Below are 17,039 nucleotides of genomic sequence, written 5' to 3' on the forward strand. Positions count from 1 at the left end.
CCCGGGATGTGGCTCAGTTTACCCGCTATCGGATGGCCCTGCCACCCGAGGAAGCGTTCGCTTCCTGCCCTCTCCGGTGTCACCCCCGAAACACACGCACACTCACACTTCTCTCTCACTCTTTTCCTTCCCCAAAACCTGCTCAGGCAGGGACAGGGCGTCCGTTTCTTCCCCACCCGCTTCAGGTGAGAAGGAACGATCCGTTCCTAAGCCGCCCCGGGCCACACGTTGGGTGCTTCCATGGTCCGGTGACACCCACGAGGAAAAGGAGAGCGCGGTGGTGATGGTTTTTTTTAATGCTACAGAGTGGAGCGGTCGGAAGGTGAGCGCGGACACCGGGCTGCTTCCCGGGTGCGCGCACACGGGCTCCGATTCCCATTCGTCCCCCCAAAACACCCACCCGGGACTTCCTTTGAGCCACGGGGAATTCGGCCTGAGACGGGAGCTCAAGCCGAGCCGTGGGATCCTCGGAGCGGGGAGCGCGGGCAACCGGGGCTCCAGATCACCCTCCCGGCCCGCCGTCCGCCCGTCCTTGTCCGCCGTCTTCGGCCCCGTCCCTCGAATCCGGCCGCCCCCCTGGATTTCCCCGTGTTCGCCTGGGCCCGGAACAGGCCCGATTCGCGATTCCGCTCTCCCGCCTAGCAGCCACGGGCCTCTGGAAGTTGCTGGGTCCAAAAAGAAGCCAGGAGTCCCAGGGACGACCTACTTCGGAGGCAATCCAGGTGCTTTCCCAACTACGGGTGTTCCCGACGCTTCAACTCTCTGCAGGTGATGAGGAGGGCTTCCCACGGAGGAGGGAGGCCCGGGGCTTTCGGCCTCCACGGTTTGCTCCTTTTAAGGCACTCTCTGGGATCGAGTTCAGATTTGGGAAGGGGAAAAGAGGGAAAGAGCAGCGGGGTAGCGGGGGGAATTCCCGGCCCTGAGCCCTTCCTTCCTGCTTCCGCAGACAGGCGGGGAAGTTCTGTACTCGGGGAGGGGTCCGAGGCCCGCTCCGTGCCACAGGAAACCCCGCTCCTCGGTCCGGCGAGGACTCCGGGGGTCCCCCCGGGCGCCCGATGGGCGACCGTGGCCGGCTCTCCCGGCCCTTGGGTGGAAGAAGACGCCAATCCGAGGGTCCCGTGCCCATCGAGGGGCTCGGGGATGAAGAACTGAAGACTCTCGGGGCCTCGTCTTTCTCCCCGCGGGCCTGGGGCCGGCCCAGTCGCCGCCGCCACGGTGGATTCACGTCGAGTACCGGCCCCCGGTTCTTCCCGGTGGGCGAGAGGGAGGGTCTCTGTCCCCGGGCCCACCGCACGAGGATCCCGGGACGGTCCGGTGCGGAACGCTCCTCCTCCCTACCCCCACAAAGACGCCTAGGCCGACACCAGAGCGGGCCGGAGCCCCCGAGGAGGAACAGAGCTGACCGCCGCCGGGTTCGCCCCGCCCACGAACGGGCCGGACTTCCTTAGAAAAACCCAAGCCAAAAAAGCCCCGACGCCTCAGTCGTCTCGCTCTACTTCCTACTGCCCACGGCGGTAACGGGGCCAGGCGGTTCTCTGGAACCGAACGCCAACCGGCTTTCCCGCCCGGAGTCCGGGGCGGCCGACGGACCGGAGCGGGCCTGAAAGGGGGGAAGAAAGAGAAGAACGAGTCCTTCCCGCCACCGGCAGCGGACAGCCGTCCTCCCGGCTTCCTTCCGCTCCCGCGTCTTCCCGGGAGGGGCCGCGGATGGCTCGCCGAGCGGCCCCTGCGGAGAAATCTCCTCCGTCTCGCCGTCGCCCGGCTCCCCATCCGAGTCCTCCGAGGACCGGAGCCGGCGGGCGACGGAGCCCTTCCTCGGCACCGCGCGGGGACCGGCGGCCGGAGTCTGCGCTCCTAAGGTCATCCATCCTCTCCGTCCACCCCCTCTCCCGGTGCGGGGGCCGAGGGCTCTTCCCCCGCCCAGCCCCCCGAGGCCCCGGAGCGTGCCCTCCGGCCTCGGCCGGGGCCCCGTCTGAGCCGTTTCTGAAGCGGACCGGCCCCGGGCTCCCGTCAGAGGCCCGTCAGGTCGACGATGGCCTTGACGAAGATGGCGTCGTCGCGCACGTACGAGTTCTTGGACTCCATTTTGGAGACGGGGCAGAAGAGGGGACAGCCGCTGGCGATGTTCATGTCGCCGACGGGCCTCTGGAAGGACGACGAGCTCACGTCCGGCCTGAACGCGTCGATGACGTGCTCTCTGTTGTTCTGATCCAGCAGCATCAGGGTCACCTGCGGGGAGAAGGCGGGGGGGGAAAAGTCATTCGTTCCTCCGATCGTATTTATTGAGCGCTTACTGCGGGCACGGCACTGGACTGAGCGCTTGGGAAGTCCAGGTCGGCGGCCTGTAGAGCCGGTCCCCGCCCAACGAGGGGCTCACGGTCTAGAAGGGGGAGACGGACGACGGAACCGGACACGCGGACGGGTGTCAAGTCGTCCAGCCAAAATCGAAACAAAATCCATCGAACAAAAAATCGAAACGTCGCCCTCATTCCGCCCACCGATCGTCATCATCGTCAGTCGTATTTATTGAGCGCTTACTATGTGCGGAGCACTGGACTAAGCGCTTGGGAAGTCCAAATTGGCAACGTATAGAGACAGTCCCTACCCAACAACGGGCTCACGGTCTAGAAGGGGGAGACGGACGACAGAACCGGACACGCGGACGGGTGTCAAGTCGTCCAGCCAAAATCGAAACAAAACCTAATCCATCGAACAAAAAATCGAAACGTCGCCCTCATTCCGCCCACCGATCATCATCAATCGTATTTATTGAGCGCTTACTATGTGCAGAGCACTGGACTAAGCGCTTGGGAAGTCCAAATTGGCAACGTATAGAGACAGTCCCTACCCAACAACGGGCTCACGGTCTAGAAGGGGGAGACGGACGACAGAACCGGACACGCGGACGGGTGTCAAGTCGTCCAGCCAAAATCGAAACAAAACCTAATCCATCGAACAAAAAATCGAAACGTCGCCCTCATTCCGCCCACCGATCGTCATCATCGTCAATCGTATTTATTGAGCGCTTACTATGTGCGGAGCACTGGACTAAGCGCTTGGGAAGCCCAAATTGGCAACATATAGAGGCAGTCCCTACCCAACATCATCATCATCATCAATCGTATTTATTGAGCGCTTACTATGTGCAGAGCACTGGACTAAGCGCTTGGGAAGTACAAATTGGCAACATATATAGACAGTCCCTACCCAACATCATCATCATCATCATCATCAATCGTATTTATTGAGCGCTTACTATGTGCGGAGCACTGGACTAAGTGCTTGGGAAGTACAAATTGGCAACGTATAGAGGCAGTTCCTACCCAACAGTGGGCTCACAGTCTAAAAGGGGGAGACGGAGAACAAAACCAAACAGACTGACAAAATAAAATAAATAGGATAGGTATGTACAAGTAAAATAAATAAATAGAGTAATAAATATGTACAAACATATATACATATATACAGGTGTTTTGGGGTAGGGAAGGAGGTAAGATGGGGGGATGGAGAGGGGGACGAGGCGGAGAGTGGGCTCAAAGTCTAAAAGGGGGAGACAGAGAACAAAACCAAACATACTGACAAAATAAAATAAATAGGATAGGTATGTACAAGTAAAATAAATAAATAAATAAATAGAGTAATAAATATCTACAAACATATATCCATATATACAGGTGTTTTGGGGTAGGGAAGGAGGTAAGATGGGGGGATGGAGAGGGGGATGAGGGGGAGAGCGGGCTCACAGTCTAAAAGGGGGAGACAGAGAACAAAACCAAACATACTAACAAAATAAAATAAATAGGATAGGTATGTACAAGTAAAATAAATAAATAGAGTAATAAATATGTACAAACATATATACATATATACAGGTGTTTTGGGGTAGGGAAGGAGGTAAGATGGGGGGATGGAGAGGGGGATGAAGGGGGAGAGCGGGCTCCCAGTCTAAAAGGGGGAGACAGAGAACAAAACCAAACATACTGACAAAATAAAATAAATAGGATAGGTATGTACAAGTAAAATAAATAAATAGAGTAATAAATATGTACAAACATATATACATATATACAGGTGTTTTGGGGTAGGGAAGGAGGTAAGATGGGATGGAGAGGGGGATGAGGGGGAGAGTGGGCTCACAGTCTAAAAGGGGGAGACAGAGAACAAAACCAAACATACTAACAAAATAAAATAAATAGGATAGGTATGTACAAGTAAAATAAATAGAGTAATAAATATGTACAAACATATATACATATATACAGGTGTTTTGGGGTAGGGAAGGAGGTAAGATGGGGGGATGGAGAGGGGGATGAAGGGGGAGAGCGGGCTCCCAGTCTAAAAGGGGGAGACAGAGAACAAAACCAAATATACTGACAAAATAAAATAAATAGGATAGGTAGGTACAAGTAAAATAAATACCGCCCAGCCCTTCTCTCGGCTGGGCAGGTCCGGGAAGGCCCGGCCGTCTTTCGGGTTGCCGTTTCCCAGCTCCTAGACGTGGCTACCGTCCACGCGGGATGTAGCCCGAGGCTATTAGGGAGCCTCTTTGCAGGCCATCACGACCACGAGGGCTCACACACTGAGGTGTGGGGGTTTTTTTCCTCATTATCATCACTGTTATTACGGCACTTGTTAAAAAATTATCATTATTGTTACAGCACTTGTTAAGCCCTAATTAGGGGCTGTTCGAAGCCCTCAGGAAGATATGAAATAATCCAGTTCATCATCATCATCATCATCATCATCGATCGTATTTATTGAGCGCTTACTATGTGCAGAGCACTGTACTGAGCGCTCGGGAAGTCCAAATTGGCAACGTCTAGAGACGGCCCCTACCCACCAGTGGGCTCACAGTCTAAAAGGGGGGAGACGGAGAACAAAACCAAACGTACTAGTTCGAAGCAGTCCCTGTCCCACATGGGGCTCACGGTCTAAGTAATAATAATAATAATAATGATGAAGATGGCATTTGTTAAGCGCTTACTATGTGCAAAGCACTGTTCTAAGCGCCGGGGAGGATACGAGGCGATCGGGTTGTCCCATGTGAGGCTCACAATCTTAATCCCCATTTTCCGGATGAGGGAACTAGGCACAGAGAATAATAATAATGATGATGGCATTTATTAAGCGCTTACTAAGTGCAAAGCACTGTTCTAAGCGCTGGGGAGGTTACAATAATAATAATAATAATAATGGCATTTATTAAGTGCTTACTATGTGCAACTACTGTTGTAGGCGCTGGGGAGGTTACAAGGTGATCGGGTTGGCCCACGGGGGGCTCACGGTCTTCATCCCCATTTTACAGATGAGGTCACTGAGGCCCAGAGAATAATAATAATGATGATGGCATTTATTAAGCGCTTATAATATGCAAAGCACTGGGGAGGTTACAATAATAATAATAATAATGGCATTTATCAAGTGCTTACTATGTGCAGGCACTGTTGTAAGCGCTGGGGAGGTTACAAGGTGATCGGGTTGTCCCACGTGGGGCTCACGGTCTTAATCCCCATTTTACAGATGAGGTCACTAAGGCCCAGAGAATAATAATAATAATAATGATGGCATTTATTAAGCACTTACTAAGTGCAAAGCACTGTTCTAAGCGCTGGGGAGGTTACAATAATAATAATAATGGCATTTATTAAGCGCTTACTATGTGCAAGCACTGTTGTAAGCGCTGGGGAGGTTACAAGGCGATCGGGTTGTCCCACGGGGGGCTCACGGTCTTCATCCCCATTTTACAGATGAGGTCACTGAGGCCCAGAGAATAATAATAATAATGATGGCATTTATTAAGCGCTTACTGTGTGCAAAGCACTGTTCTAAGCGCTGGGGAGGTTACAATAATAATAATAATGGCATTTATTAAGCGCTTACTATGTGCAAGCACTGTTGTAAGCGCTGGGGAGGTTACAAGGCGATCGGGTTGTCCCACGGGGGGCTCACGGTCTTCATCCCCATTTTACAGATGAGGTCACTGAGGCCCAGAGAATAATAATAATAATGATGGCATTTATTAAGCGCTTACTAAGTGCAAAGCACTGTTCTAAGCGCTGGGGAGGTTACAATAATAATAATAATAATGGCATTTATCAAGCGCTTACTATGTGCAACTACTGTTGTAGGCGCTGGGGAGGTTACAAGGTGATCGGGTTGGCCCACGGGGGGCTCACGGTCTTCATCCCCATTTTACAGATGAGGTCACTGAGGCCCAGAGAATAATAATAATGATGATGGCATTTATTAAGCGCTTATAATATGCAAAGCACTGGGGAGGTTACAATAATAATAATAATAATGGCATTTATCAAGTGCTTACTATGTGCAGGCACTGTTGTAAGCGCTGGGGAGGTTACAAGGTGATCGGGTTGTCCCACGTGGGGCTCACGGTCTTAATCCCCATTTTACAGATGAGGTCACTGAGGCCCAGAGAATAATAATAATAATAATGATGGCATTTATTAAGCACTTACTAAGTGCAAAGCACTGTTCTAAGCGCTGGGGAGGTTACAATAATAATAATAATGGCATTTATTAAGCGCTTACTATGTGCAAGCACTGTTGTAAGCGCTGGGGAGGTTACAAGGCGATCAGGTTGTCCCACGGGGGGCTCACAGTCTTCATCCCCATTTTACAGATGAGGTCACTGAGGCCCAGAGAATAATAATAATAATGATGGCATTTATTAAGCGCTTACTGTGTGCAAAGCACTGTTCTAAGCGCTGGAGAGGTTACAAGGTGATCGGGTTGTCCCACGTGGGGCTCACGGTCTTAATCCCCATTTTACAGTTGAGGGAACTGAGGCCCAGAGAAGTGAAGTGGCTTGCCCCAAGTCACACGGCTGACAAGTGGCGGAGCCGGGATTTGAACCCACGACCTCTGACTCCAAAGCCGGAGGGAGGAGGGTTATTCCCCATCGTGCAGGTGAGGTACAGAGAAGTGACTTGGCCAAGGTCAATCGGCAGGGAAGTGGCGGAGCCGGGATTAGAACTCAGAACCTCTGAGTCCCAGGCCCCTGCTGCTTCCCAGCCACCTCTACGACACCTCCAACGGATGCCGCCACGAACTTGTACGTTCTCCTGGGCGCAATCCAGACTCATTTTATAATAATAATAATAACGATGGCATTTATTAAGCGCTTACTATGTGCCAAGCACTGTTCTAAGCGCTGGGGAGGTTACAAGGTGCTCAGGTTGTCCCCTGTGAGGCTCATGGTTTTAATCCCCATTTTCCAGATGAGGGAACTGAGGCCCAGAGAAGTGAAGTGACTTGCCCCAAGTCGGGATTTGCCAGGATTTGAACCCACGACCTCTGACTCCAAAGCCACTGAGCCACGCTTCTTTCTCCGTGGTGTCACGGAGATAAAGGATTTTATCTTTTAGCTGACACAGGTAATAATAGTAATAATAAAAATGGCATTTATTAGGCGCTTACTATGTGCAAAGCACCGTTGTAAGCGCTGGGGAGGTTACAAGGTGATCAGGTTGTCCCACAGGGGGGCTCACAGTCTTAATCCCCATTTTCCAGATGAGGGAACTGAGGCCCAGAGAAGTGAAGTGACTTGCCCAAAGTCACCCAGCTGACAATTGGCGGAGCCGGGATTTGAACCCACGACCTTGGACTCCAAAGCCCCCGGGCTCTTTCACTGAGCCACGAGAGAAGTTAAGTGACTTGCCCAAGGTCACCCAGCAGACGAGCGGCATTAGAACCCAGGCCCACGATCGGGTTGGACGCGGTCCTAATCCCCGTTTTCCAGATGAGGTGACTGAGGCCCAGGGAAGTGAAGTGACTTGCCCAAGGTCACCCAGCAGACGAGCGGCGGAGCCGGGATTTGAACCCGTGACCTCTGACTCCGAAGCCCGGGCGCTTTCCACTGAGCCACGCTGCTTCACAGTAAGCACTTCGGCAATTATGCCAACTTGGACTTCCCAAGCGCTTAGTCCAGTGCTCTGCACACAGTAAGCGCTCAATAAATACGAATGAATGAATGAATGAATGAATTATAATAATAATTGTGGTATTTGTTAAGGACTTGCTACGTGCCGGGATCTGAACCCGGGTCCTTCTGACTCCCGGGCTGTGCTACTTCTCTAATCATCGTCTATCGACCCCAGCGCTTAGTACAGTGCTTGGCACATAGTAAGCGCTTAACAAATAGTATCATTATTTACGCCCACCCCCACCACGTGATCCGTTTCCATCTCTCCCTCCCCTCTTCCTCCTACTGCCGTACCAGGCCTAAATCCTTCTATTCATTCAATCCTATTTATTGAGCGCTCGCTGTGCGCAGAGCACTGTACTAAGCGCTTGGGAAGGACAAATCGGCAACCTATAGAGACGGTCCCTACCCAACAACGGGCTCACGGGCAGTCCATGCCTGCCATCCAGAAAAACGAGTCGTTCTCCGGGCTTTTCCCAAACCGGAAGCCCACGCCTCTCCAGATCCCTGGGAAGCAGCGTGGCTCAGCGGAAAGAGCCCGGGCTTTGGAGTCAGGGGTCGTGGGTTCAAATCCTGCCTCTGCCAATTGTCGGCTGGGTGACTTTGGGCAAGTTACTTAACTTCTCTGGGCCTCAGTTCCCTCATCTGGAAAATGGGGATTAGGACTGTGAGCCCCCCGTGGGGCAACCTGATCACCTTGTAACCTCCTCAGTGCTTAGAACAGTGCTGTGCACATAGTAAGCGCTTAATAAATGCCATTATTATTATTATTATTATTATCCCTTTATTTTATTTTGTTAGTATGTTTGGTTTGTTCTCTGTCTCCCCCTTTTAGACTGTGAGCCCACTGTTGGGCAGGGACCGTCTCTATATGTTGCCAATTTGTACTTCCCAAGCGCTTAGTACAGTGCAGGGACTGTCTCTATATGTTGCCAATTTGTACTTCCCAAGCGCTTAGTACAGTGCTCTGCACATAGTAAGCGCTCAATAAATACGATTGATGATGATGATGATCCCTTCTACAATTTCTCCGACGGCCCTAACCTAGTAGGGATGTTGAGGTTTAGGGCAGATATAAAGATTACTATTCTATTTATTTTTATTCATGATGTGTATATAGCCATAATTCTATTTATTCTGATGGTATTGATGATGATGACGATGATGGCATTTATTAAGCGCTTACTATGTGCAAAGCACTGTTCTAAGCGCTGGGTATTGACACCTGTCTACTTGTTTTGTTTTGTCTTCTGTCTCCCCCTTCTAGACTGCGAGCCCGTCGTCCGGTGGGGACCGTCTCTATATGTTGCCGACTTGGACTTCCCAAGCGCTTAGTACAGTGCTCTGCATGCAGTAAGCGCTCAGTAAATACGATTGAAGGAATATCTTTATATTCACGCGAGTTTTGACCCGAAACAGAACAGAATCGGCGTGGCTCAGTGGAAAGAGCCCGGGCTCGGACGTCAGAGGCCGTGGGTTCTAATCCCGGCTCCGTCACTTGCCAGCTGTGGGACGCTGGGCAAGTCACGTCACTCCTCTGGGCCTCAGTTCCCTCATCTGGAAAATGGGGATGAAGACTGGGAGCCCCCTGTGGGACAACCTGATCACCTTGTATCTCCCCCAGCACTTAGAACAGTGCTTGGCACATAGTAAGCGCTTAACAAATAGCGTCATTATTATTATTATTATTACAATGTAACAATAAATGGACACATTCCCCGCCCACAACAATCTTACACTGGAGCCGTGGCACATAGTAAGCGCTTAGCATTCATTCATTCATATTTATTGAGCGCTTACTGTGTGCAGAGCACTGTACTGAGCGCTTGGGAAGTCCAAGTTGGCAACATATAGAGACGGTCCCTGCCCAACAACGGGCTGAGAGTCTAGCAAATACCATCATCGTCATTATTATTATTAGAACAGGGAAGGGGAGAAGAAACGTGGATTTCCTGGCTGGGTGGGACACAAGTGGAATAAAAAGAAGGAACAGGGTGAAAAATAAAAGCCACAAAGCCGGGTAGGATAGTGAAGCAGCGTGGCTCAGTGGAAAGAGCCCGGGATTTGGAGTCCGAGGTCCTGGGTTCAAATCCCGGCTCCGCCGCTTGTCAGCTGTGTGACTTGGGGCAAGTCACGTAACTTCTCTGGGCCTCAGTGACCTCATCTGGAAAACGGGGTTAAAACTGGGAGCCCTCCGTGGGCCAACCTGATGACCTTGTCACCTCCCCAGCGCTCTGCACATAGTAAGCGCTTAACAAATACCATCGTTATCGTTTTTATTATCTTGATTTAATGGCTTACGTTTTGATTGATCAAACGCTTAGTCCAGTGCTCTGCACACAGTAAGCGCTCAATAAATACGACTGAATGAATGAATGATCTGCCAAAGACGGTGCTCGTCAATGGATGAGTTTCTGTTTGGGAGCCGCTGACGAGTGGAATTTGTTGAGGACTGCACTTTGGGTTTTCAGTTTTAGATTGCCATTAATGTTGTTGTGTCCTGAGAAATAATAATAATAATGATGGCATTTATTAAGCGCTTACTATGTGCCAAGCACTGTTCTAAGCGCTGGGGAGGTTACAAGGTGATCAGGTTGGCCCACATGGGGCTCACAGTCTTCATCCCCATTTTACAGATGAAAAGAGAAACCGCACGTTCCCAGGGGAAAGCTGTATTCCCTCTTCTCATTCATTCATTCATCCAATCGTATTTATTGAGCGCTCACTGTGTGCAGAGCACTGTACTAAGCGCTTGAGAAGTCCAAATTGGCAACATATAGAGACGGTCCCTACCCAACAGCGGGCTCACGGTCTAGAAGGGGGGGGAGAACGAGCACAAAAGTGGCTCAGTGGCAAGAGCCCGGGCTTTGGAGTCAGCGGTCACGGGTTCGAATCCCAGCTCCGCCACTTGGCAGCTGGGGGACTTTGGGCAAGTCACTTCCCTCATCTGGAAAATGGGGGTGAAGACCGTGAGCCGCCCCGTGGGACAACCTCATCACCTTGTAAGCTCCCCGGTGCTTAGAACGGCGCTTTGCACATAGTAAGCGCTTAACAAATGCCATCATCGTTATTATTATTATAGTAAGCGCTTAATAATAAAAAACAAAACTAATTAACAAAATAAAAAATAGAATAAATTGAACTCTAACTAATCTATTTGAATGCCACGGCCTCTGAGGTCCCCCCGTAAACCGAAGCTCCTTGTGGGCAAGGATCGCGTCTTCCGACTCCGCCGTCCCGCCCTCTCCCAAGCGCTCCGTGCGGCGCTCCGCGCGCAGTAGGCGCTCAATAAATACGACTGAACGAATGACCGACGGAGGGTCCGGAGCCGCGGGGTCCCTCGTCGCGGGGGGCTTACCTTCTGGTTGAAGGGCCAGCGGAGTAACGCGTCGTTTGGTCCTTTCATCACCACGAAAAACAGAGAGAGGTGAGTCCCCCGGCCGGTGCCGTCCCCGTTGAGATAAATCCGCAGACACATCTTATAGCCGTACTTGCTCGTGTAGAAGGCTACGGGAACGGGGAGGGGCGGGAAAAAAACATAAATTCATTCGTTCAATCGTATTTATTGAGCGCCTACTGTGTGCAGAGCACTGTACTAAGCGTTTGTACCCGTGCGAAACTCGGAGAGCGGGTAGGGAGGAAGCAAGCCGGACTTTATTCCCCTAGGATTGGCGTTGGCTCCATCTCAGCTCCGACCGGGCTTTCGTTTCTCCGGAAACCCTGAGAGCGGGCCGGAGCCTAGGCTGGACCACTCAGCGACCGGTCGTATTTTACTTGTCCATATCTATTCTATTTATTTTATTCTGTTAGTATGTTTGGTTTTGTTCTCTGTCTTCCCCTTTTAGACTGTGAGCCCACTCTTGGGTAGGGACTGTCTCTAGATGTTGCCAATTTGTACTTCCCGAGCGCTTAGTACAGTGCTCTGCACATAGTAAGCGCTCAATAAATACGATTGATGATGATGATGATGATTTACTGAGCGCTGCCCGCGTGCAGATCACTGTCCATATCTATTCTATTTATTTTATTCTGTTAGTATGTTTGGTTTTGTTCTCTGTCTTCCCCTTTTAGACTGTGAGCCCACTGTTGGGCAGGGACTGTCTCTAGATGTTGCCAATCTGTACTTCCCGAGCGCTTAGTACAGTGCTCTGCACATAGTAAGCGCTCAATAAATACGATTGATGATGATGATGATGATTTACTGAGCGCTGACCGCGTGCAGATCACTGTCCATATCTATTCTATTTATTTTATTCTGTTAGTATGTTTGGTTTTGTTCTCTGTCTTCCCTTTTTAGACTGTGAGCCCACTCTTGGGCAGGGACTGTCTCTATATGTTGCCAATTTGTACTTCCCAAGTGCTTAGTACAGTGCTCTGCACATAGTAAGCGCTCAATAAATACGATTGATGATGATGATGATGATTTACTGAGCGCTGCCCGCGTGCAGATCACTGTCCATATCTATTCTATTTATTTTATTCTGTTAGTATGTTTGGTTTTGTTCTCTGTCTTCCCCTTTTAGACTGTGAGCCCACTCTTGGGTAGGGACTGTCTCTAGATGTTGCCAGTTTGTACTTCCCGAGCGCTTAGTACAGTGCTCTGCACATAGTAAGCGCTCAATAAATACGATTGATGATGATGATGATGATTTACTGAGCGCTGCCCGCGTGCAGATCACTGTCCATATCTATTCTATTTATTTTATTCTGTTAGTATGTTTGGTTTTGTTCTCTGTCTTCCCCTTTTAGACTGTGAGCCCACTGTTGGGCAGGGACTGTCTCTATATGTTGCCAATTTGTACTTCCCAAGCGCTTAGTACAGTGCTCTGCACATAGTAAGCGCTCAATAAATACGACTGATGATGATGATGATGATTTACTGAGCGCTGACAGCGTGCAGATCACTGTCCATATCTATTCTATTTATTTTATTCTGTTAGTATGTTTGGTTTTGTTCTCTGTCTTCCCCTTTTAGACTGTGAGCCCACTGTTGGGCAGGGACTGTCTCTATATGTTGCCAATTTGTACTTCCCAAGCGCTTAGTACAGTGCTCTGCACATAGTAAGCGCTCAATAAATACGACTGATGATGATGATGATGATTTACTGAGCGCTGACCGCGTGCAGATCACTGTCCATATCTATTCTATTTATTTTATTCTGTTGGTATGTTTGGTTTTGTTCTCTGTCTTCCCCTTTTAGACTGTGAGCCCACTCTTGGGTAGGGACTGTCTCTAGATGTTGCCAATTTGTACTTCCCGAGCGCTTAGTACAGTGCTCTGCACATAGTGAGCACTCAATAAATACGATCGATGATGATGATGATCACTGTACCAAGCGCTTGGGAGAGGACAACAACAACAACAACCTCACTTCTCTGGGCCTCAGTTCCCTCATCTGGAAAATGGGGATGAAGACCGTGAGCCCCCCGTGGGACAATCTGATCATCTTGTAACCTCCCCAGCGCTTAGAACAGTGCTTTGCACATAGTGAGCGCTTAACAAATGCCATTATTATTATTATTATTAAAACACATAGACAGGCATTGCAGGTATTAGTCCTGACAGTAACTATCTACCTCTCCCCTGAACGGATTTGTCATCCTGGAGAAGCAGCGTGACTCAGTGGAAAGAGCCCGGGCTTTGGAGTCAGAGATCATGGGTTCGAATCCCGGCTCTGCCACACGTCAGCTGTGTGACCTCGGGTAAGTCACTTAACTTCTCCGAGCCTCAGCTCCCTCATCTGTAAAATGGGGGTGAAGACCGTGAGCCCCACGTGGGACGACCTCATTGCCTTGTTTCCCCTCCCCAGCGCTTAGAACAGTGCTTTGCACACAGTAAGCGCTTAACAAATGTCATTATTATTATTATCCTTCCCCTGAAGGACTTGGGAATTTTTAAATTGGAATTTTTAAACTGGGGAGTCAAATCCTGAAGGCCACATCTTATCGGGAGTTTGCTCTTCCCGCAAGGGCGGACAGTTTGTTTCCCCGCTGGTTGCCATCGACAACTAGGATTTGTTCATTCCTCTCCTTACGGTCGGGGCTGAAAGGGTTGGTTTGGAGGCGGAAAGCGTCAGTCTTCCAGGTGGGAAGCAGCGGCCCGTTTAAACCCCAAACGCATTTAAACCCCATTTTACAGACGAGGTCACTGAGGCCTACTAGAGAAATGAAGGTGGCTCGCCCAAGGTCACGCAGCGGACCAGGGGAGGAACGGGGATTAGAACCCAAGTTCTTTAGGCCCGAGCTCTACCCGCTAGACCCCACTGCTTCTCTGGCCTCTCCTCCCAACTCCATAGCCGAGTTGGGCTGCTGCACTGCTGCCTGGGATCCTCGTGTTTGGAAGAACGGGTTGCTTTCCGGAGACCCGGGAAAAGGTTTAAGATTAACGAAGACTGTCGTTTGTCGGTCAGTTTACGGAACGCTTCCTCCTCGGTGCCTTTCCTCCTGCCTTCAAGACATCCCTTCCCAGACTGAGCCCCTTCCTTCCTCGTCCCCCTCTCCATCCCCCCATCTTCCCTCCCTCCCTTCCCCACAGCACCTGGATATATGGATATATGTTTGTGCATATTTTTTTTACTCTATTTATTTGTACATATCTATTCTATTTATTGTATTTTGTTAGTATGTTTGGTCTCTGCCTCCCCCTTTTAGACTGTGAGCCCACGGTTGGGTAGGGACTGTCTCTATATATGTTGCCAATTTGTACTTCCCAAGAGCTTAGTCCAGCGCTCTGCACATAGTAAGCGCTCAATAAATACGATTGATGATGATGATGATGACGATGATGATCCCTACTTGGATGTCCTGCGGGCAGCTGAAATTAACCACGTCCCAAACTGAACTTCTTTATCTTCCCACCCAAGCCCTGTCCCCCTCCTCTCTTTTCCATCGCTGTAGACTACACCACTCTCTTCCCTGTCTCTCAGACCCACAACCTGGGCACTGTCCTCGATTCAGCTCTCCCTTTCCACCCCCGTATCCAGTCTGCCGTCGAATCCCTTCAGTTCTGCCTTCGCAACGTTGCTCAAATCCGGTCTTTCCTCCCCATCCGAACGGCCACCACACCGATTTCGAGCATTTTCCTACCCCGCCGCCCCAACTACCGCCTCCTCGCTGACCTCCCGGCCTCCTGTCTCTCCCCGCTGCAATGATTCTGCTACCCGAATCATTTAGCAACAAAAACGTTCAGCTCACGTCTCCCCCACTCCTCGAGAACCTCCAGTGGCTGCCCATTTAGCCCGGCATCACAGAAACTCAATCGTATTTATTGAGCGCTTCCTATGTGCCGAGCACTGTACTGAGCGCTTGGGAAGTACAAATTGGCAACACATAGAGACGGTCCCGACCCAACAGTGGGCTCACAGTCTAAAAGGGGGAGACAGAGAACAGAACCAAACATACTAACAAAATAAAATAAATAGAATAGATAGGTACAAGTAAGATAAATAGAGTAATAAATATGTACAAACATATATACATGGATACAGGTGCTGTGGGGAAGGGAAGGAGGGAAGATGGGGGGGATGGAGAGGGGGACGAGGGGGAGAGGAAGGAAGGGGCTCAGTCTGGGAAGGCCTCCTGGAGGAGGTGAGCTCTCAGCAGGGCCTTGAAGGGAGGAAGAGAGCGAGCTTACCCTTACCCGTCGGCTTGAAAGCCCTCAAACATCTCGCCCCCTTCTACCTCCCCTCGCTAATCTCCTACTCCAGCCCGGCCCGCACCCACTCCGCTCCTCTCGTGCCAGTTTACTCGCTGTGCCCCCATCTCGCCCGTCTCCTCCTCCTCCTCATCATCAATCGTATTTATTGAGCGCTTACTATGTGCAGAGCACTGTACTAAGCGCTTGGGAAGTACAAATTGGCAACATATACAGTCCCTACCCAACAGTGGGCTCCTCACCAACCCCTTTCCCACTCCCACCCCCTCCATATACGGTAGACCTCCCTCTCCACCTCCAGAGCATTACCGACTTCCCGCCTCCTCCAGGAAGCCTTCCCCAATTAAGCCCTCTCTTCCCTGGCTCGCTCTCTCTTCCGCGTCATCTATGCACTTCGATCTGCGACCTTTGGACACTTGATATTCTCCCCACCCCTGCAGCACTTCCCTACGTATCTTTAAATCGTTATCTTATAAATTGTTTATTCATATTAACGGCTGTCTCCCCTTCTAGACTGTAAGCTCATTACGGGCAGGGAACCTGTCTGCTAATCCCGCCTCCCCCTTCTAGACTGCGAGCCCACTGTTGGGTTGGGACCGTCTCTAGATGTTGCCAACTTGGACTTCCCCAGCGCTTAGTACAGTGCTCTGCACACAGTAAGCGCTCAATAAATAGGATTGAATTGAACGAATGAAAGCAGCGTGGCTTAGTGGAAAGAGCCCAGGCCTGGGAATTAGAAGACCTGGGTTCTAATCTCGGTTCTGCCACTTCTCTGCTGGGTGACCTCGGGCAAGTCACTCCACCTCTCTGGGGCTCAGTGACTTCACCTGGAAAACGGGGATGGGATGAAGACTGTGAGCCCCATGTGGGACACGGACTATGGCCACCCCGATGATCTTGAATCTATCCCAGTGATGAGGATGGCATTTATTAAGCGCTTACTATGTGCAAAGCACTGTTCTAAGCGCTGGGGAGGTCACAAGGTGATCAGGTGGTCCCACGGGGGGCCCACAGTCTCAGTACAGCGTCCGGCACGTTGTAAGCGCTTAACAACTACTATTAAAAGATTAAAAAAAGTGCAAAAAAGTCCTTCAAGGCCCTGCTGAGAGCTCACCTCCTCCAGGAGGCCTTCCCAGACTGAGCCCCTTCCTTCCTCTCCCCCTCGTCCCCCTCGCCATCCCCCCATCTTACCTCCTTCCCTTCCCCACAGCACCTCTAAATATGTATATATGTTTGTACATATTTATTACTCTATTTATTTACTTTACTTGTACATATCTATCCTATTTATTTTATTTTGTTAGTACGTTTGGTTTTGTTCTCTGTCTCCTCCTTTTAGACTGTGAGCCCACTGTTGGGTCGGGACTGGCTCTAGATGTTGCCAATTTGGACTTCCCAAGCGCTCAGTACAGTGCTCTGCACATAGTAAGCGCTCAATAAATA

General features: G+C 50.5%; 1 protein-coding gene across 1 annotated transcript in view; it reads right to left on the bottom strand.

Moving 5' to 3' along the window:
• Positions 1–930: 930 nt before the first annotated feature.
• Positions 931–17,039, bottom strand: part of TRAF2 (TNF receptor associated factor 2) — an 84,268-nt gene continuing 68,159 nt past the window's right edge. Inside the window, exons 8-9 of the mRNA XM_038767768.1 lie at positions 11,301–11,449; positions 931–2,229 (exon numbers count right to left, since the gene is read on the bottom strand). Of these exons, the coding sequence (XP_038623696.1) occupies positions 2,011–2,229; positions 11,301–11,449 (368 nt within the window). The 3' untranslated portion in view covers positions 931–2,010. The remainder of the gene's footprint in view (positions 2,230–11,300; positions 11,450–17,039) is intronic.

The sequence above is a fragment of the Tachyglossus aculeatus genome, chromosome 27, assembly GCF_015852505.1.
Source record: "Tachyglossus aculeatus isolate mTacAcu1 chromosome 27, mTacAcu1.pri, whole genome shotgun sequence".
NCBI lineage: Eukaryota > Metazoa > Chordata > Mammalia > Monotremata > Tachyglossidae > Tachyglossus > Tachyglossus aculeatus.